The sequence below is a fragment of the Artibeus jamaicensis genome, unplaced genomic scaffold (assembly GCF_021234435.1).
Source record: "Artibeus jamaicensis isolate MK-2021 breed Jamaican fruit bat unplaced genomic scaffold, CSHL_Jam_final scaffold_1689, whole genome shotgun sequence".
NCBI lineage: Eukaryota > Metazoa > Chordata > Mammalia > Chiroptera > Phyllostomidae > Artibeus > Artibeus jamaicensis.
In genome coordinates, this window is record NW_026522029.1 from 4,495,829 (window position 1) to 4,518,290 (window position 22,462).

A 22,462-nucleotide genomic window follows, 5' to 3' on the forward strand; every position below is an offset into this window, starting at 1 on the left:
CGGTGGTCAGCTCACACAAGAAAAGTACACTTGAAGAGAATTCAATCCGTAGGGAGATTTAGAGAGTACGGAAATGCATTCCTGGGCTGCCACTGTATCTTTTCTGAAGTCCAAGAGTAAAGATTTAAAGCTTCACATGTTTTTCACTGGCTATTGCCTAAACCTATAAATAGGTCTAAAGCTCATCTGTCTCCTTTTAGCAGAGAAGGGTCAGATTACAGGGGCGAAGCGAAAAAAGTAAAATAAAAGTCAGGCTCTTTGACATTGCCAGCCAGTCCCCCCACATTCTCCTCTCTCTTCCTTCCTACTGTCCTATCCTAGAAGCAAGGACCCAGCGACAATGCCTCTGTTGAAACTTCCAGGTAGGTGTGCAGACGTGTTTGGAGAGCACAATGCTTTTCCCAGGCAGCCATGCCTTTAACTATCACATCTGCTCTGGTGGTCCTTTATTTAGGATCTATAGTAGCCTTAGGAATACATTTCAGGAAGAGGCAAGACACAGTTTACAAGTTTGGGGTTTTGTTTTGTTTTGTTTGGGGATGGAGGTAGTTTTCTAAAACTGTCAGGTGGTAGCAACTTTGAGAGTCCCAGTAGAAAACTAAGATATTTAGTATCTATACGACATGAACCCTGTGCTGCCACAGTTCTGAGAAGGGTCTATACAATGTCTCTAGCAACAGTATCAGCTGAAAATCAAGAGCATAAGGGAAATATTAACCCAAGCAATGTATTCTGTTGGTTCACAGTCTGGGTCTGTACACGGAGTAAGTCTTTTTTTGTTGTAAAGGTAACACATGTTTCACATGAAATAAAAAAATTGCACTGAAAGATAAAAGTAATAAACAGGGAAACTGGGAAATTTAGGAAAGTAACAAAAAAAAACCCACAGTTCCATCATCCAAAGATACCACTTTTAACAAGTTAGTGTTTTTAAATACTTTTTATTGATTGATTTTGGAGAGAAAGAGAAGAAAGACAGAGGGAGAAGGGAGGGGAGAGAGAGACGTCGATTTGCTGTTCTACTTATTGATGCATTCATTGGTTGATTCTTGTATGTGCCCTGATAGGATATTGAACCTGCAACCTTCGCATATAGGGGTGATGCTCTAACCCACTGAGCTACCCAGCTATGGGCATTCGTGTTTTTCTTTTCAATCTATGTTCTTTGCAAATATAAAGATTTTTTTAAAACACAATTGTGATTATATCACATGTCACTTTTATATCCTGCCTATTTTCTTTTTTGCTTACCATTGTAACTTAATCACTTACCATGGCCCTCCAAAGCCCTTCTAAACACCATTTGAAATGGCTGTGTAATATTCTAAGCTTCTTACCTAGTCCTTTAGGTTCTTTATAGTTTTTTTTTAAGTATAAATATGCTCCGAGAATGATATTTGCACCTACAGCTTTCCCCATGTTTAAGGATTATTTTAATAGGACAGATTCTCAGAAATGGTTGTAAGTATGGCTCAATTATTTACCAAGTGAGCTGTTCTGGGTCACTTGCTACCAGCATCTCATAACAGTTTCCATTCCTCTTGACCAGATTTTTTTTTTTTTAAATCAGATTTTTACAGAGTACCGCTTTATGATTACAAATTTAAAGAGACATGTTAGAAAGGGAAAGATGTATAAGGACTATATTCACAGGGTTTTCTAAAGGCAGCAAAGTGTGGGTCAATGGAAGAATGAGCTGTAATAACGCCTTCCACTGCACCCTTTTGTACCTATCTACCTATTTGTATTCCAAAGCACTAATAGCCACCATGATTTCTGAAAGTTGTTCATGTGTTTTATCTTATTTTATTTTACTTGATACAGCTGAAGAAAAACGTGAGTATTTTGGACTCTCTCTCCTGCCACTTGCCAAAGTATCAATTTTTAAAAGATACCATCTTTAATTCAGAAACCTGGGTGTTTTTCAGCAGTGTTTGGTGAATGATACCACGGGAAGCCAACAAAACCTAATGATGACCATAGATATACCCCATAGCCTAGCAAATGAACTCATGGATTTTTCAGACTCCAAAAAAAAATCCATATTTTTAAAAGAGAATCTCATGGGACATGCATTTGCTAATTTGAAATAAAATAATGTTCTTCTTCAAACATAGGTTAGCCAGGGGAATCTATGGCATTTCCCTTTAGTAAACCCTCAACTCCAATGCAAAAAACTAATTTTTCTGATCAGATCAAATAAAAACGCATTTCAGATAAAACTGTAACTTTAAATGTAGGTTCCCCTGCAGCTCAAATTAGACTTGTCCTTCAGCTGCCAGTTCGCAGGCCTGCCCACGAGTCCGCCCCTGAGACGTGGGAGGGGACCGGCCGGCAACCCGTCTTTCCTGCCCCGTGAACACAGCACTGCTGAGAAATAAATGAGCATGCTTTTCTGGATCCGTCGGCTGAAGAGCAAGCATGGAGCTCCTCTTCCCAAGTCTGCACCCCCAGTGTTAATGATAATAATCACCAACTTCTAGCCAGGAAGGGGTCGTTTGCAAAGTATTTCTCAGTTCATCTTTTTTCCTTTATTACAGTCTCCACTCAATATTACTCTGTTCTTGTTTCATCCTTGTAACAATTCTCCAAAGTTGATATTATTATTATTAACACTCGGCATTTGTGATGATGAACACCGAGGCTCCTAGACATCTCATGGTTTGCCCAAGGCCACCCAGCTGTCAGGGACAGTTTTCCCACTGCTCCCCCCACCGTGTTCTCTCTGCCTCCCTCTCTACTTCTGGTTTCTGTGCTCTTGTCTGCTCTCTGTCTAAAAGTAGATATCCTAACCTCGAGACGGTCCCAGGGGAGTGCTCCATCCTCTCAGACCTGACCTGCCCAGGAAAGAGCTCAGCGAGTAGCTACACAAATCTCGGGCGTCATCTGTCCTTTAGTCCGTGCGTTCTGGGTGTCACCAAATCTTATCTACTCATCTTTTGAAATACCAGTTTCCCTCCTTCCTTTCCATAATTGCCACCGCTCCCTGAAGTATTTTTGAAGGCAGAGTTCTTGAATTACGAGTCAAATTTCAGCTGCGGTTCCAAGAAGTCAGAGCAACTGGTTGATTCAGTGGAAGGCAGTATACCAACCATATAATTTCTGGTAATCACGTAAACGACTTCTTGAGAGTAGAGTTTCTGCTTTTCAACTGTTTCTGCTTTAGGAAGACACGACCTTGATTTAAAAAAAAAATGTTTAAAAACATGAAACAAATGGATGTGTGCAGCCCCAGATTAAAAATAAATAAATGCTTGTTCTGGAAGAGGCAGATCTCAAGCAAGCAGGATTTGGTTCCTAAGCATCCATTTCATACGGTCCCTTCGAGAGGCCGCCAGCAGCATTGTCACCGACCCGGAGTTGCATCCTCATCCTCATCTTCATCATCATCCTCATAACCAACTGGCCTGCTACCACTTGCCCTTCGTAATGCATGGAGCCTCTTCTAACCTCTGCCTGCCTCATCCTGGAGGTGCCTGTGCTTGCTGCTAATGCTCAGGGAGGAATGACAGCTTCTAGGGGGTCAGCTGGCAGTGCGGTGGGGGGGCCTTCTCAGGCCACCAGATGTCCCTGCTTAGGTTGTGTTTGCTCCTTCATGGGTCATGGTGCTTGCCACAGAGCTACTCACAGCACCGGGAGGGGCTTGAGTTCAACGTAACAAACCGAGGCCTGAAGTTCGGCCAATGCAGTGGGCTTCTCTGTTTCTCAGCTGACATGAAACAAGCCAGGTTCCGAAATTTGGCTGGCTGACCGTGTTAGTGTTGATGAAGTTACGAATCAATAACTGTCATTTCCGATGTGTGCTTCAGCCCGTACTAAGTCACATCATTTATCATTTCCTTAATAGCCCAAAGCTAACCCAAATACCGATGATTTGTCTGACCAAGGCGCCCAAGTTGCATCCTGCAGTTTCCTTTGGTGCTTCATTTTCCTCCAAGCGCTTCCACATGTATCGTCTCTCTTCGTGTCGAGGCCGCCTTGTGAGGGAGGTTTGGTGGGCGTTCGTGTTCTCACTTTAGAGATAAGGAAAGGGGAACAGAGGGAGGCGAAGGGGTTGGCGAGTGCAGAGCAGACCCTTGCACCCATTACACTTAAGTTAGAATTGACAACACGGCGTTTTGGAGACCTGGACGGATGCGGACGGGGCGGGAGTGGGGGGCTCTTTCTCTGTGCATGCACTTTGCTTTGGCGTCTTGTGGAAAATGGTTCTGTCTTCGACTGTTGCTCTGAATAGCTGTTTGCCATTTTTATTATTTGCTACCTGCATTTTGTTGGGAAAAAACGAGAGACTTTTAGAAGTATTAGAGGGAATGATTCTTCAGATGGAAACAACTGGGTACCTGAAAGATACAGGGGACCGCTGGGTGGACATCGCCACCCTCTCTTATGACCTGAGAGTCTTGGGGTTGTTGCTGGCCGAGCTAAAGCTCACCCTCCCACCCATTTTAAGAATGGAAAAATAAAAGCATCTGTAGTCCAAGTAGTTTTTCAAGGCCCACTCTTTATGAAAGCCATGTGTCCACAGAAATGGGACTCCAGACACGAGGTAGTAAATTTCTGGGGCCCCTCCCCTCCCCACCAGTTATTTCCAAGTTGTCACGATTTGGGGAAAAAAATAAGGTTGTGATGTGTGAGAGAAACATAATATCTAACCTATGAGGAAGAAAGGCCGTAAAGAACACTTCTTTTTTTCAGAAGTACTTAGAACACTGGTTTTCTTTGGGAGGAGAAACTCCAAGGACCAACAGCCCTATGTACATCTTCAAAACCACCAAATATATATCTATATATCTATATATCTATATATCTATATATCTATATCTATATCTATATCTAATCTATATCTATATATGCCTCATGGTTACTACAGCATCGAACTTAGCCCTGCCAGAAAAGGCGATCTTACATTAAGCGCTAGTCCTGCAAGAACCCAACCATGTCTTTAGGACCCTCCCAAAGTGTGCTCTGAGAATCTGGCCTGTGTTTCTGAGAGTGGGTCTCCAGGCCACCCGCACAAAGACACTACAGAGAGAACTGCAGGGCTCCCTGAGTTTCTGGTACACTGGTCGGGGGTGGGGCAGGCCCTGGAGCTGGGCCTCGGCGCTGGGCGGAGACCGCGGACGGCTCCCAGGCCGGGGCTTCCCTTCTAACTGTGTACCCCTCTTCTAGAAATCGATGACGCAATTCGTAGCTTTGCGGAAAAAGTGTTTGCCTCTGAAGTCAAAGATGAGGGGGGCCGTCAGGAGCTGTCCCCCTTCGATGTGGATGAGATCTGCCCCATTTCCCACCTCGAGATGCAGGCGCACATATTCCACCTGGAGTCTCTGTCCGCCTCCACTGCAGGCAAGAGGTCAGCGCTGCGGAGCGCTGGGCGCGCTGGCACGGGGAGGGGGATGTCAGGTCGTTGGGGGGAGCACAGTGTCTGAATGGTGCTTCTGCTCCGGGGAAGAACTCTCCTCCAAAATTAAAAACTCTCGCCCCCACCCGCTCTATCAGCACCAGGATAAGGTAACGGGAGCTAAAAAGTAGGACAACAGTGACCCTCCTTCCGTCGCTCACAACTCCCTTATTGCAAACCAAAGCGGCCGATGGTTGCTGCACACGCTCGCCTTGTGCCTGATGGGTAAGGAGCTGGGACCCCGGAGCCTCGTCTTCTGCTCTCAGCCCACCTCGTGCACTGCGGCCTGATGCGAATCCTGCCCTCCAGCCCCTGAGCCTCCTCTGGTGTCCCCCGCGGACACGGCCCTCCGTTTCTGCCCTGTGCCCCCTGAGGCTGAATTATTGCCTCTCACCACCCTTCTGACCCTGCTCCACAAATCTCTTCATCTTCCCTTATTTGAACGACTCTGCTCCTCGGTGCCTGCCATGATTTAGTCCTCAACCCATATCCGCCACATACCTGGAGCCCCTCCTCCCAGCACTGCCCCTACCCCGGCTTCAGGGGAAAAGGTCCTTCTGCTGCCTTTTCCTTGCTTTTATGTCTTTAAGGAAAGAACAACCACCCACCTTCTTTGGCACCCCCATAGGACCCAAAATCGGGCTTGGGTCGAAGTAAAAACTCTTTAAATACTTGTTGCTTTGAAGAAGTAATATCGATTAAGCAACTTCTAAGTTGCAGATATTGTGCTAGGCATTTTACACACATGAAGGCTTACAGAAATCCAATAAGGAAGGCACTGTTACATCAGATTTTGGAAACGGGGAGACAGAGGCTCACAGAACTGAAGAAATATTGCACAAAATGACACAGGTAGAGACAGTCACAACCTGTGCTTACTGCAGTCCCCAGAACGCCCGTTCTGCGGGGAGTGGGCACCGGTGACGAACGTCCTGCTGAGAGCCTTCTAGCATGTTCCCTGAGGCCCACGAGTCCAGAGAGAAGGGAACGTGGTCCTTTGATAGCTCCTCCCAAGTGGAAGATCCAATTTCTAACACCCAACCCACATTTTAATGGTCACTTTTTGTCCTCAGAATGAAATCATATAGTGAAATGGCAATTCAGCACAATGAAACTTCCAAGGATGACAAAGATAAATCCTTTTCTTTCTTTATTTTTTATTTCAAACCTAGAAAGAAGCGTTTCTTCGGACGGAAGACTGTTAAACTGTCCGTTCCAGAAACTGAAACCTCTTCCACCAAAATGTCCCACATCGATGAATACATCTCTTCCTCTCCGACCTACGAGACCGTGCCAGACTTCCAGAGGGTGCAGATCACCGGGGACTACGCCTCTGGGGTGAGTTACTCCTCTCCCCTAGGATGTGGCTGCTGGGACGGCCGTCAGGCGGGCTGTTTCAGCTGAGTGTCTTCCTCCCCTTCCTTTTGAAGAAGGTGCTAGCTCACCTGTCCCTCCTTGCCTGTTACTGCATTTCCACACCAATACACCAGGACATAGTTCTGGCTTGCTTTCATCGCTGCACGTGATTTCTCTTTCTTTATCTCATTTCTTGCGCATGCTGTGTGTGTGTTACAGAACACAGGGACAGGTTTGGGCCAATGAGCCACAGAGAGCAGCCGCTTTTTCACAGAGCAGGAAGGGCAGCCCGCAGGGGACTCCTGGGCAAAGATGGGCCCAGGGCAGACCTAGAAGAGAGAGAAGGGCGCAGGCAACATCAACCGGTCCGAGGAAACAGACCTGGAGAAAGAAGAGGAGAGAGAAAAGAAGAGGGGAGAGACCATTAAAAAAAAAGGAAGGGAGATGAGAAGGAGCTGAGAAAATTCTAACGGGATTATTGCGTTGTAACCAACTGTCCAGTGACCATCTGTAACCATCTCCAGTTTCATTGCAGATGCTTAAGTAACAGAGTATCGCTTGGGGCAGACTCTGGGATGCCACAGGGAGCGTCAACTCCTGTCACAAACAACGTGACCGGCCTGTTCTACCCAGAACAGTTGGTCAGTTAATAAATCTCAGCCGCCTGGACTTGCAGAATCAGCATCGCATTGGAGAAACTGCTGTGTAGTCATCAGTCTGTGCTCCAAATATAGTTTCCGTAACCAGTGCTGACCCCTTTCGGATGTACCTGGGCCGCTTAGAGTTAGTCCTGGGGTATTTAAAAGTGACAGGGCAGTGCAGTGCGGTGCACGCTGCTGTTCCGTCGTTTTCTGTGCGACGACACGGCGCTCTGCCCATGGCAGGTCACAGGGCAGGGCGTTTAGATGCTAAATGACTAAAATGAAATGTTTCGTGGTGACATAGAAAATGAAATTTGGAGAACTGTGCAGTTCAAACAAACATCCAAATGAGGAGGCAAACTGGTATGATACCTAAGCGCTTGGTAAGAATGAAACCAGGAATAAAAAGGGAGGACAGGGGGGGAAGGACAAGGTGCAGAGAAGTCAGGGAGAGGCTGCTCCTCCTCCGGAAGCACCTGGAACCTCAGCCTGGAGTCTTCGGAGAACCACGTGCGTTGTTCCAGCTGCTGCATGAATGTGGCCGAGCTACGCAGTGACACTCCACCGGGGCGTGCTCTGTAGCCACATCAGCTCGCACCCTGTGAACGGAACAAAGAGGTGAAGGGAATTAGGGCTAAGTTCTGGAGGCCCCCGGTCCCCGATAAGGACTGAATCAGTTCACTCACTCCTCACGGAGCGCCTCCTCTGTGCTAGGCGTTGTGAGCTAGGTGCTGAGGACACCAAGGGGAGTGAGATCCAGCTCTTGTCCTTTAGGAGATGATAGGCTGGTCACCCATTAGGTGGCAAAACAAGAGCACCAGTGAAAGCAGGTACTCAGACCTAGCACCAGGGCCAGGCTCTCTTGGCCAAGGTCAGCAGGTCTTTAAAAAGAGTTCAACTGATTAGAATCAATATCTGGACCCCAGATCATTGGGAACAAGCCTACCTTGGTCCCAGGAAGTGTCTGGGCCCTGACGATGGGCACGCAATGGCTTCAGTCATAACGACTCCGGCATGTTGGGCCCAGCCGGGAGTCAGGAGTGGGGCGGGGGACAGAGACTAGTCTAGGAAATTTCCAGCAGCTCCAGACTTACTCTAGAATCGCTCTACTTTTAACCACAGATAAAGTTCTCTTTAAAATCACCCAAAAGAATGATTTCTCACCGGATGATGTTCTGATCCATTTAAAGCTGTATAAGGCCCTGAGCACGTGTTAGGATTTGAGGGATGCGTGACACCCTATTCATCTCAGAATACTCTCTCCTCGACCAGCAAGTAGTTTGAATTCTCAAGTGAGAGTCATCTTGTCTTTCAGTTGCAATATTGTTTTCACATGCCCATCTTTAAAATGTTCATTGTTACAAGGAAGGAAGGAAGGAAGGAAGGAAGGAAGGAAGGAAGGAAGGAAGGAAGGAAGGAAGGAAGGAAGGAAGGAAGGAAGGAAGGAAGGAAGGAAGGAAGGAAGGAAGGATTTTTCATGTTAATGGGTCCTTTTCATCATATTTGCCAGATAACCACTGTTCTCTAGCAAAAAACAAAACCTTCACAGGACAGTAAGGCAAGACTTTTCCAACAGGTAAGTTTTGGTAGAAGTGGAAGAGTAAGAAAAACTTCAGGACCTGCTACGGGAGGGAGGGCCAGGGCCCAAGTCAGTCAGGAAGCAACCTCATGGGCAGGTGGGGCTCAGCGTGGGCAGGTGGGGCTCAGTGTGAGCTGCAACACCCAGGGCAGCTGGCAGGTGCCAACGACAAGCATTGTCCCCATCTTCAGTGTTCACAGGAGCGATTCTGATAGCCTGCAATGTTCTTGGCAGGTCACGGTCGAAGATTTTGAAATGGTTTGTAGGGGTCTATACCGGGCACTGAGTATACGGGAGAAGTACATGCAGAAGTCCTTTCAGAGGTTCCCCAAAACCCCCTCCAAGTACTTGCGGAACATCGAGGGTGAGCCTTGGGTAGCCAATGAGAACTTCTATCCAGGCAAGTAGTTTTCTTCTATAACGTATGGGCTACATCTTTAGGTTTAACTACTAACTATAAAACATGCCCCTAGATGATAAATAATCCAGACTAAAAATATCACAGCCACCTTTGGCCCCATTCTTTCCCCTGCCCGTGCGTCCTTCCGTCTGTCCAAGAGCCCCCAAAACCTCCTCTCTGCACCATCCCCCAAACCTGATTAAAGCTTCCTTTCTCCTTGTCCACGTGGTCGCCGTGGTGCTCCAACCTCCCTGCTAAACTCTAATCTCACCCCCTCTTGGTTCCTCCTCACTTTGGAGCAAGGTATGAAAACACAGATCGGAGCTCGACCTTGTCGGACAAGAGCCTTGAACTGCCCCCCACCACCTACAAAGCTGGGCTCCGTGTTAGCCTCGAGTTCAAGGCTACCACCATCCAGCCTCCCAACTCTGTTTTGTTTACGCATTTCTTTTTGGACTTTAGCACTCCACTTATTTATAAACTCACCCCCTCCATTCCACCTTTGAACTCTGTTCTGGTCCAAGTCTCTCCCGTGCCTGCTTTAGCTGGGCGCACCCTCTCCCACGGCTGCACTGCGGCCATGCTGTTCCCTGTGCCCGCACTGCCCTTCCCTTCACTTTTTCGCCCTGTCTCCAAACACCCACATCCAACCTCATGCTGCCACATGCGGCCCAAATGCTCTCATTCCCCGCCTGCCCTTGGCCTCTGGGTGAAAACAAGCGCCACATTTTGACTTTGTGCCACACTTTATTTACACACCTCACCTTTTACTTTCTGCTTTGTATAAAGCCAAGCACATATTTTTAAACACTCTGATTTTAATAATTTCACTGATTTCTGTTGTATAACTGTATCACAATTTATTCAACCAATTCCCATTTTTAGGCAGTTAGATTTCTGACTTTTAAAACTTATTTCCAGCCCTGGCTGGTGTAGCTCAGTGGATTGAGCAAGGGCCTGCGAACCAGACAATCGCGGTTCGATTCCCAGTCAGGGCACATGCCGGGGTTGCAGGCCGGTTCCCTGCAGGCCACTTCTCAGCAGGGGATGCACGAAAGGCAACCATACATTGATGTTTCTCTCCCTCTCTCCTTCCCTTCCCCTCTAAAGATAAATAAATAAAATCTTTAAAAAAAAAAACAAAACTTATTTCCAACAAGGCTGGAATAAACATCTTTATGCCTTTGGGATTATACTTCTAGAATTGAAATTTCAGAGACAAATACTAAAGGTTTTTGAACTTTCAAATTTTTATATTGTTAAAGATTTCTAGTCCTATGACTCCCTCTCTGTAATTCCTCTTAATATTAAATTATATTAACCATGTGTCCGGATGGGTGACTCACAAAATTACTTTATCTGTCTTCTAAAATAATGACATCTAGGATGTTTGACTTGACTTTCTTTCTCCTAAATTATCCTTTATCTCTGTAGTATGTTTACTACAGAGATAGTAACTACAGAGTTTAAGTTGAGGAACATTGATCTTTGATGTAGCAACACAGTTTCCCTTCCCTGATGTTCTTTGCCACCCACTTTTAAATATAAAAAGGCACAGACGTTTTCTTTCTCTATCTTCCCTCACTCCAGCTGTGTCAGCCTGTGTCAGTCGTCACTTGGAAACAGGAGACTTGCTGCTGCGTTGGGCTCGCAGTTGTTGAAAGGACAAGGACCAGCGCCTTCAGGGCGTGCTGCTGCCACTCTGTCTCTGACTTTCTTAGGTTAAAACTGTAGCAGCGGAAAGGAGGGGTCATTTATCCCTGTGATCCCTTCTCAATTCCTTTAGCTTTAAAAGGTGGGAAATATGGCCCTGACTACTGTGGCTCAACTGGTTAAGCATCTTCCTGCAAAGCGAAAGGTCGCCACTTCCATTCCCTGTTGGGGCACATGCCCGGGTTGCGGGCCTGGTCCCCAGTAAGGGGCAAGTGAGAGGCAACCTCACACTGTTTCTCTCCCTCTCTTTCTCCCTCCCTTCCCCTCTCTCTAAAAATAAATAAATAAAGTCTCTAAAAAATTATTGGAAATACAATTACAGTAAGAACTGTAATTATTATTTTCCTGGGTTTTTTAATTTAAAAAATAATCTAAACTCCTCTGATGATTCTGTTGATTAAAAAATAAGCACTCTAAATTTAGACTGATAGAGAAGGTTGGTTTACATAAGGAAATGATTCAAACTCTACTTTTTAATTGTAGCTTGGCTTTTATTTCTATGCAATTATCTCATAAGCTAATAAGATGCTCTAAATAGGAAGCCTTTGATAACCAACTTTAGTCAATAATTAAAATTATTGGTAAGTGATATATCAATTATGTAAACAGTACTTCTGAAGAACTTGAAAATTATGGTCACACTAGATGAAGCATTGTAGTTATTTTATACCACAATTTAGTCACCTTTGAACAACAATGTGCAAACGAAACTTTAGTTCAGCTCTGGATAACGAACAACACCCTATGATGTGCAGAACTGCCAGCAAATGAGACATTCCAGTATTTCGTGTTTTGCTTATTTTTATGCGACCGTTCATCCTGTGTGCTAATATATTACTCTGTTTTCCTGAAAAAGTCTTCACTCCTCCGGTGAAGAAGGGAGAAGACCCCTTCCGAACAGACAACCTCCCGGAAAACCTGGGTTATCACCTCCAGATGAAGGACGGTGTCATTTACATCTACGCCGACGAAGCAGCAGCCAGCAGAGATGAGCCTAAGCCGCTGCCCTACCCCAACCTGGAGTCCTTCCTGGATGACATGAATTTTTTACTTGCTCTGATTGCCCAAGGGCCTGTGTGAGTGTCGAGTGAGACCTAACCTACTACTTCCACTACCGATGGTAAAAATAAGTGTTTATAGCCCTGGCTGCATGGCTCAGTTGATTGCAGTGTCATCTCACACACTAAAAGGTTGAGGGTTCGATTCCCAGTCAGGGCACATACCTTGGTTGCAGGTTCAATCCCCGGATGGGGTCAGTACGGGAGGCAACCCATAGATGTTTCTCTTTCACATTGATGTTTCTCTCTTTCTCTTCCTCTCTCCCTGAAGTCAATTAACAGATCCTCGAGTGAGGGCTTAAAAAAGAAGTATTTATTAAGTGCCTATGATGTTTAAATGCTATGTTAAACCTTCCATGTACATGATTTCTTTTACTCCTCCCAGTTATCCTAGTGGGCATTTTTATAATTCCAGTTTTATCAGCTGTGACTTTTTAAATTTTATTTATTTATTTATTTTTACAAGGGAAGGGAAGGAGAAAGGGAGAGAAATATCAGTGTATGGTTGCTTCTCGTGCATCCCCTGCTGGGAACTGGCCTGCAACCCAGGCATGTGCCCTGACTGGGAATCGAACCGCAATCTTTTGGTTTGCAGGCCTGTGCTCAATCCACTGAGCTGCACCAGCCAGGGCTCAGCTGTGACTTTGATGAGTTAAGTAATTTGCCACCCCAAGTCCTCAGCTGACTGAGCCAGGACTCAGAGCCCGAGGCTGCCAACTCCAAAGCCAGGCCCTCACCGCGGGGCCACCAAGTCTCCCCTGACTTGGAAACGCCTTCCCAAGCCCTCCCCAATGATTATGTCGGGCACTGATGAAAACATAAGCCCCTGGAACCAAAGCAAACCAAAATGTTTGGTTTCGTAATTGTTTCTTGTGGTGCAAAGGGTCCTTGTGGTTTTGAAATTGTGACTGTTTTCCTTAAACATCTGGAATTCTTTATAGTCCTGTAATTTAATTTTCCACAGTAAGACCTATACCCACCGGCGCCTGAAGTTCCTGTCCTCCAAGTTCCAGGTCCACGAGATGCTCAATGAGATGGATGAGTTAAAGGAGCTGAAGAACAACCCACACCGCGACTTTTACAACTGCAGGAAGGTAAGCGTTCCGCTGCTCATTACCCCAGTGAGTATTTCTTGAGCAGGACAAAAAAGATACTGGTTTGTTTTTTTTTTTTTTTGATTAATGTCAGGTTTCTGCAGATTCAGTGGAATTTAGTGAAAGCAGGCAGATTATGTCTAAAAGGTTATAAGCCTTTGTATGGGTTTCCACAAAGAAAAGTTTACCGCAATCTTCCCATAAAAACTTGCAATCCTCAGCAACAGAAGTAACAAAAGCAAATAAAACTTCAAAACCCACTTTTCTGGGATTTGAAAAAAATCTTCATTCTAGTGTTTTTTCTTTTACTTCCTGACTGCAAGATACTGGGGGAAGTGATTAAGTATTTGTGAGTTTCATACTGCTCATCAGGAAACACATCTGCTCAGTCTAACTCACAAAAGGATTGTGGATATGCAGTGAGCTAACGACTGTGGAAAACTCATCAACTAGAAACACTTTCAAGATGTGCTTTGACCATTTAAATGGTTACAAGGAGTAAGAAACAAATGAGCAGAGATTTGGGACCAAATCCTACCTCAGCCACCTATGTAACCTTGGGCAAATAATCTGTCAAAAGTCCACCTTATAAAATTGTAATTATAAAAATATCTAACACACACTGGGCCATGGCTTCATCATTTCAATCTTCCCACTCTTTGGGGCTGAACGCTGTGGTACCTACTTTACTTCCAGATGTGTCTCAGCAGAGAGGATGGTCCCCAAGAATTTTGTGTGGATGGAAGGTAAACTGGAAGTAAATTGGATGTACAGTTACCCAAAAGAAGCAGGCATTATTATTGCATCCAGCCTAAACTTTCACATCCTTGCAGGGACATGAAAAGGTGCCAATGGTCACAGCCCTGTGGCTTCCTCCTTGCACCCCCCCCCCGCCCCAGTGGGACATGCAGGCACCATAGGCTCTAACAGAGCAGTGGAACTGCAGCTGATCGTTGGCTTTTCTTCCTCTGAATGTGCACACAGGTGGACACCCACATCCATGCTGCTGCTTGCATGAACCAGAAACACCTTCTGCGCTTCATTAAGAAATCTTACCACATGGACGCTGACCGAGTGGTCTGTAGCACCAAGGAGAAAAAGCTGACCCTAAAGGAACTTTTTGCTACGTTAAAAATGCATCCCTACGACCTGACTGTTGATTCTCTGGATGTGCATGCTGTAGGTTGAAAAGATGATGTCAGTTGCACTCAAACACTCCGAACCCCGCGCCTTTCTCCTACAGACCCCCCCTTCTCAGGGCCACATCAGCTCACCATGCTGACTGAAAGCACCTCGGGCCATTCTGAGGTTCATTGACATCTGTCCCAGATTCCATTCTCGGAGCCCAGCCCCTTCTCTCGCCACCAGGCCCCTGTTCCTCAGGGCCATTCCCAAGCTCTCTGTGTCCTGGCAGCTCCAAGTAATGACACACTTGTGTTGCTGTTTCCCGATTCAGGGACGCCAGACCTTCCAGCGGTTTGATAAATTCAATGACAAATATAATCCTGTAGGAGCAAGTGAGCTAAGGGACCTCTACCTGAAGACAGACAACTACATCGATGGGGAATACTTTGCCACTATCATCAAGGTGAGAAGGGACCACCCGGTCTAGGGTGCCTGGCCTGGTTCTTGAGGAGGGGGAAGGAGAGAAGGTGGGAAGCAAGGGGAGAAGAGAGACAGAAAGAAGGACGGACGAGAGGGAGGGAGGAAGCGTGCTATCCTTGGGACCAAACACTACAGTTATAAACATTCCTTCTGAAATGTCCACTGTCAAGATTTTAAAAGACCTCTCTTCCCAGGATAGAGAAGCTAAAGGTGTGGATTTGGGATTGAGGACCTGGCTCTCTCAGGCTTTGGGAGCTGTAAATTCAGGAGGAGTTGGGACTGGAGTCCGGTCTTCAAGCTGCCCGGGCATTAGGAAGCAGGAAGGACACGTGGAGTTGAGAGATGTGTGTCTGGGGAGGTGGGCGCACGTGGAAAGCTGAATTGTTTTGCAGGTGCCTTGGCTAGCTCATCACACTTGGTCTGATTTTTTCACTCAGACTAGATTTCATAATGTCCTGCCAGTCTTTTACCCCCACTTAGGTCCGTTCCCCTCAACTCTGTTCCCCGTGATCTTAACCTTGACAGTTTTCTACCTCTCACATCTCCTCCGTTCTTCTTAGTACCCATCTCCTGTCCAAGACCCCACAGGCTTAGACCCCTGATTTTCTTGTGGGAATTCCTGGCTTTGGGTTCCTCTCTTGGCTTTGCAGGAGGTGGGTGCAGACCTAGTGGAGGCCAAGTACCAGCACGCGGAGCCCCGCCTGTCAGTCTACGGCCGCAGTCCCGACGAGTGGAGCAAACTCTCCACCTGGTTCGTCCGCAACCGCATCCACTGCCCCAACATGACGTGGATGATCCAGGTCCCCAGGATCTAGTATGTACCTGCCCCTCGGAAACCCTAAAGCCTCGCCTCCCTACACGAACAAGGAACACGCAGCGTATCTAGACAGAAACAAGCTTTGTTAAACAGCCCTCGGTACTCGGTCCTGGGGCCTGCAGGCCTGGATTTGTTCACTCTGGGCTCAGCACTCCCGACCATAGACAGAAATTAGGAAGATCGTTTCAGTTCAGTTTCGTAACCAGATGGTTTTTTGTTTTTTAAAGTGCAGGACTATATGTAGATCACAAACTAACTTGATGAGAATGCTTAAAACTTACCTAAGATAAGAACTATATACATTTGGGAGGGAGGTGGAGAGGGCTAGGGGGTGTGGGCTGGGATGGGAGTAAAAGACAGAAAACTGTAAATAGAAAAAGAAATACAGTACAGTACTGTAAAAAAAGAAAGCAGAAAAAGATAAAACAAAATTAAGGTAGTTAAAATACCACCTACACACACAAAAAAGAACTATATACATTTTACTGTACATTGTCTTTCTCCTGCTCTTTGTGTCTGTTCATTCTCTCCCATTCTTATCTGTAAGGGGACATAGCTTCCTTGTGTCAGAATTGCTTCCACTGTCTGCTGATTGTCTCATCAGCAAATGCTCAATTCTCAGTAATCAATGGGTATTTATCAATGGTGTTACCACCCGCTAATTATTCATGGCCCTCAGAGATGTTCAGTGTCTTTGAGTGTTTATCTAACTTAAGTGTTTATATATTTTTTGGCCACCTACCTTCATATTCTGTGTGCCCTGTGACAATGCAAGAATTGTATCCTGTCTCTTTAGCCAAAAGAGTAACTTTTTGACCAGGATAGTACTTCCCATCTAATACTATTAAGGCGGAGAGGCAGTAGGTGTGGTGGTGAGGGGCACGGACTCTGGGCCCAGACTGGCTGTGCTTGATCCTGGCCCTATCACTTACTAGCTGTGTGACCTTGGGCAAGTTACATGACCTCTCTGTGCCTTGGTTTTATCATCTTTAAAATGGTGTAATAACAGTACTTGCCTGATTGAGTTGTTATGAGGATTAAATGAACTAATATTTCCAGCCAGTTAGAAGAGCAGCTGCCATATGCTGAGTGCAACACCAAGAGTTCATTAGGTTGCCCTGGTTACAGCACTACAGAGTCGTTCTCGGTAACTGTTCCATGCTCACCCCTGTACGCTACACGGATAAATAACTGAATACTTTATGTTACCATCCCTATACTCCTCATCCTCTACCTGGGTTTAGCTGTGAAGGTTTGCTTTTCTTACCATCAGATAATTTGTGGAAGAGATGGGGGCATGTGGTCCAGCAAGCAAGTGGTACTTCCTAGGCCCAGCCCCAGCTGAATCCCTCTTTGTGGGCAACCAAGAAGAGTACACCAGAGTGGATCCAGGATGAACACTTTAGGTCTTTTCATGAGCATGGTGTTTGGTCCTCCTGTCCCCTCATCCTGGGGCAATCCATCCTGACAATCTTCCTGTCCTCTCAAAGTCTCTTCATTCTTGCCTCTAGTGACGTGTTTCGAGCTAAGAATTTCCTTCCACACTTTGGCAAGATGCTGGAGAATATTTTCGTGCCAATATTTGAGGCCACCATCAACCCCCAGGCTCACCCAGACATCAGCATCTTCCTTAAGCACGTAAGTATGACCCTGTCGGCCTTCATCCGGCTGCCCACAAACCAGCCCGCCTGGCCGGCCATGGTTAATCCTTGCTGCTTGTCTCTGATGCTCGGTCCTTGCCTTTGGGAGCTGAATGCTTGCCTGAGGGCTGGGACCCCGCCACCGGACTGAACCCCTCGCATGGCTCACCTTTCTTGACAGATCACTGGCTTTGACAGTGTGGATGATGAGTCCAAACACAGTGGCCACATGTTTTCCTCCAAGAGCCCCAAGCCGCAGGAGTGGTCGGTGGGAAGTAATCCATCCTACACGTACTATGCCTACTACATGTATGCAAACATCACGGTGCTCAACAGCCTGAGAAAGTGAGTAGACGAGACCCGGAACTAGGAGAACCCGTCTGACACGCCTCTCTCCTTGTGCCTGGGCGCCCAGGCGGCCAAGGGCCTGCCCTGCTTTGCTGGGGTGCTGCCAGCTGGCCCAAATCAGAAATTTCTCTCCCTGACTTTTTCTTCAGTTTCTTTAGTTATATTTATTTGGGGACAGGAATGGACATTTTGGAACCTTCGGTAAAATTCACAATTCTTTTTCTTTGGAAGTTGACAGTAACTTACAGTAATCTCTGTGCCACTGATGATAGGAATTCATACATTTTCCCCTTCTTGCTAGCTCTAGTAAGAATAAATAGAGGAATATTATTATTGGGCTTTCTGGAAACCTTTACCCCCTACAGTGTGAGTAGGGGAAATGGTGAAGCTGGTGAATTTCCTGTTGAAACTGAAGATGTTCCCCTTCAGGTAATCAAACCCTGGCTTTCCTCTGTACCTTCCTGTCTGCTGCTGCCTCTTTTTCAAAATTCTGTGTTTAGGGAGAATTGAGATATAAGATTCAAAATTGCTGGTTTTGCCAACTCCTTTGAATGCCCATATCAACACCCTTCCATAGAGTTCATTTTTCTACTGAGTTTTCTCATCAATCACTCTGTGTCCAGAATTGCTGGCCTGCAGTTCCTATAGCAGTTCCATTTCTCTAGGGAGCGAGGCATGAACACCTTTCTGTTCCGACCTCACTGTGGGGAAGCCGGAGCGCTCACCCACCTGCTGACAGCATTCATGACTGCAGACAATATTTCTCATGGCCTGAACTTAAAAAAGGTGCGTCAGAGGCTCTCTTCTCAATAGTAAAGTTTTTAAGCAAACAAACAAAATTGAAACATACTCATAGATACGGAGAACAGTCTGATGAATGGGGAGGGGTTCTGGGGGACTGGGTGAAAGAGGCAACAGGATTAAGAAGTACAAACTGGCAGTGATAGAATAGTAAATTTGCATACACACAGGAATGTAAAGTACATTGTAGAGAATGTAGTCAATAATATTGTAATAACCATGCACGGTGCCAGGTGGGCACTGAAAATATTAGGAGAGAACACTTTGAAAGGTGTGTGGATGTTTAACCACTATGTTGTATACATGAAACTAGTACAAAATAATATAGGCTGTAATTGACAAAGAGAAAATTTTAAATATTTTATTTATTAATTAAAGAGAGGGGAAGGGAGGAGAAAGAGAGGGAGAGAAACATCAGTGTGTCGTTGCCTCTCACATGCCCCCAACTGGGGACTTGGCCCACAATCCAGGCATGTGCCCTGACTGGGAATCGAACCAGCAACTGTTTGATTTGCAGGCCTGCACTCAATCCACTGAGTTACACCAGCCAGGGCAGAAATTTTTTTAAAACAGTAACTTTTTATTGGAGCTAGTCACCAGTCATGACCAACACTGACATCGAATCAAAGCAGGACGAAAATGGTTTTTGCGATTATTTCGTGCAGCGAGCGCATTGTCCACACGCCCCGAGAAGTAAAGGCACTTGCTCAGTCAGGACCACCTGGTGCTTGGGGCCCGAGATGAGTCGACACAGCTCCCTGACTTCCACTTAGAACCCCGACAAAGGATCACTCAGAGGCGGCACGGCTCACCTGAAACTAGTTTTCCGCCAGGTTTCTTGTTGTAGCATGCTGTAAAATGCCTCTCGTTGGCGTCAGAACCTCCTCGTGGAGAAAAAATGTTTCTAGGTGAAGTCTTTTGCCAGAGACAGACCATTCACCTCAATCATCTGAAAACGGATGATCCCAAGTCATTTTATTCTAGATAGTATTTACGTGTAAAAACCATTCCTCTTATTCACCAGGGGGATTTAAAAAACAGGTGTTTGTTTGTTGAAAGCTAAGACATGAGGTAGACCATGGGACTTTAACGTTTCTCGTTTGTATTCCTTTTTCGACATCCTTAAATAATTTTTTTCCTTTTCCTTTTCAGAGTCCTGTGTTACAGTACCTGTATTTCTTAGCCCAGATTCCCATCGCTATGTCACCATTAAGCAACAACAGCTTATTTCTAGAATATGCTAAAAACCCCTTTTTAGATTTCCTCCAGAAAGGGCTGATGGTCTCACTATCTACAGACGACCCGATGCAATTCCACTTCACCAAGGTACGTGTACAGAGTTGACCCACACACGCCGGTTTGCTGGGTCGCTGTTTCCCACCCAGAATTTAAAAATCAAATCAAGTTATTTTGTTATTCTTTTTGCACAAGATGCCGTTCTTTTAATGCACTTCCTCTCCTTTCTTTTTGCCTCATTTAAATACATCATCGAAGGAGCCCCTAATGGAAGAATATGCTATTGCCGCGCAAGTCTTCAAGCTGAGTACCTGCGACATGTGTGAAGTGGCAAGGAACAGTGTCCTGCAGTGTGGGATTTCTCACGAGGTAGACCTGTCTTTGACTGGTTGCCTTTCTAAGTTTAGATCTGGGCACTTGATTACTGAAAAATGACTTGGGGGATACACGTGGAAAAGAACGATCCTGCAAATCACAGGCAGTTGCTATGGATGGGCTAGAAAGAATTATCTATGTCTCTGGCCATGTCTTTTGGGCAAGGGAAGCAAAAAATGCACTGTGTATCAGAAAACTATGCACACTGAGGTCGTGGAGAAGTGTTTTTTTTCCCTTGTCACACCACTGATTGAAGCGAAGCAACACAACACGCTGCCACTTCACCCAAACGTGGTGTTTTTCCTTTGCCCTTTCTAGACGGCTCAGTGGGAGAAGTGCTTTTAATGGTTTTTTTTTTTTCCTTTTGCCTATGGCTAACCTAAGGAAGGAATCTTTGTGGAGGATGTAATTGTTGCCTCTATCAGGGTAAAAAGACACAACAATCATCCTGCTTCCTTTTCTCTTACAGGAGAAAGCGAAGTTTCTGGGCAACAACTACCTTGAGGAAGGCCCTATTGGAAATGATATCCGGAGGACAAATGTAGCCCAAATCCGCATGGCCTATCGCTATGAAACCTGGTGTTATGAACTCAATTTAATTGCTGAAGGCCTTAAATCAGGAGACTAAAGCAAATAAACCAAATAATAATATGGGTGAGCTTCTCATTGTAGCATGTGAATAATAGTGGTTGCCAGTTACTGAGTTGCTACTATAATCCCAGGATTATATTATCGTTCCACTGACATCATTTAATTTAATTCTTTTCACAGCTTCAGGAAGTTGGTATTATTATCTCCATGTGGGGAAGAGGAGTAAGCCAAAGTTAGTGAAGTTAATAACCCACACCAGGGTACACTTAAGTGAGCAGTAGCAGTGGGGACTAGGTATGTCTGATTCCAAAATCTCTGTGACTTTCAGGCAAAACAGTTATTAAGTCAGGGAAAAAAATACAAGCAATGACTTGTTATTGGGAGAACGTAGGCTTTTGGTTTATGAATGAAACTTGCTTAAGGCGCTTGACTCATTGAAAAGTCCTTTTGACAGACTAGAACTGGAGAATGTCTTTCTTAGACAAAAATAGAACAGGTGTAAATTTGGAAAATCTGTACTTACCAGTTATTATACTTGGTGAAAATTTATCTTACAAAAGGATTCTTAGCTTTCAGGATTTAATTGACAATAAAGTTATAGTCAGTTGTAGTGATGCATTTTAAATGACTTTACTTACCAAAATAACATATAAGGTAACTTTCTAGAAATTGTTACACAAGCGCAGATGAAATTCCAACTAGCTGACTGTACTTATGCACATACAATTATGTTGCCATCTAGTGGTTGGGCTGATACTTCATTCAAATTATTCAATAAATAATTACTGATCAAAAATCGAATATATCAGGTACTACCCTAGATACCAAAAGTATAAAGAATAAGATTTCATTCCTACTATTAACTAGTTCACAGTGTGCGGTTATAGGATCAGCGAATGCAAATGTGAAAAAGAGCATTTTGTGAAACATCCCAGAACTGATGTTTCAAGTGAAAAAAAAAATGAATAGCAAATTCCTGTCTGTTTCCACATTCTGTACAGACGTAACCGTAAGCATGGGCGTGATCCCAAAGCCTGTCTGTACTAGCCCTAGTGAAAGAATCCCCTCCCTGGTTTCTGAAGTTCTGTTAGCTGAATATTTGTAAGTCCTTTAGAGATGCTGATTTTATTTCACCCTGGCCTTCTTGTCATCAAAATAATACAAACTGCTAAAGAAAATATTCCCTTCTCAGACTTAAGAAGACACCACCATTAGGTATATCTCTTTTTTACCCATAGAGGGCAGTAGAATACATACATGGTAAGTCATTTATTACATCTATTGAACCTGTATCAGATTTGATTTCATACTTGGTATATGCACTCACTCAGCCTTATTTTGCCAAATAATCTTACTTAATACAAAGTTTGAACTTTGAAATAAATTTTAAATCCACCCTATGCTAGCCCCCAATTTCATCTTAGACAACTGGGAAGTTTTCTAGATGTGTAAGGGCTTTGTGTGTGTGTGGGGGGGGGGGGCGGGAGGCTGGTCCATGAAGATCACTGTTCAAAATTTACTACAAACTATACATTTATTTTCTCGCTTAGTCGTGGTTTCATAACTGTCTCGTCGTGACTTTTATTTTATTTTATTATTTTATTTTATTTTATTTTGGTCATAGAAAGTGACTCCTGTTCACAACTGTTTCCCAACGGTTTGGGATATGCAGCTTTTACTGCTGTGGCTAACTTAGCTTGCGACAGTCATCTGTGACGCGTAACCAAACACCTCTCTGGCAGTCTTCTATTTTGGTACCTCTATGTGAACAGATGTGGGAAGAGTTTGGTCTGGCAGAGTGGGCGGAACG

The 22,462-nt window shown here is 45.1% G+C and overlaps 1 protein-coding gene and 1 pseudogene across 1 annotated transcript; one reads left to right on the forward strand and one right to left on the reverse strand.

The window, feature by feature from the left end:
- The first annotated feature begins 215 nt into the window (after positions 1-215).
- Positions 216-20,715, forward strand: AMPD1 (adenosine monophosphate deaminase 1). The gene is made up of 15 exons (XM_053655858.1): positions 216-362; positions 5,170-5,350; positions 6,571-6,736; positions 9,209-9,374; positions 11,944-12,163; positions 13,110-13,239; positions 14,224-14,418; positions 14,696-14,827; positions 15,495-15,658; positions 17,173-17,299; positions 17,483-17,646; positions 18,315-18,435; positions 19,603-19,776; positions 19,945-20,055; positions 20,531-20,715. Exons 1-15 carry the CDS (start codon positions 341-343, stop codon positions 20,687-20,689), a joined length of 2,232 nt encoding a protein of 743 aa, XP_053511833.1. The 5' UTR covers positions 216-340; the 3' UTR covers positions 20,690-20,715.
- Positions 20,295-20,410, reverse strand: LOC119041759 (uncharacterized; annotated as a pseudogene).
- Positions 20,716-22,462: the final 1,747 nt, after the last annotated feature.

Bases quoted from the DNA above. Each gene is read 5' to 3' on its own strand.
- AMPD1 (XM_053655858.1), top strand. From the start codon at position 341: ATGCCTCTGTTGAAACTTCCAG. The intron at 6,737-9,208 runs GTGAGTTACTCC...TGTTCTTGGCAG, and splicing joins CCGGGGACTACGCCTCTGGG to GTCACGGTCGAAGATTTTGA. The intron at 20,056-20,530 runs GTAGACCTGTCT...TTTCTCTTACAG, and splicing joins AGTGTGGGATTTCTCACGAG to GAGAAAGCGAAGTTTCTGGG.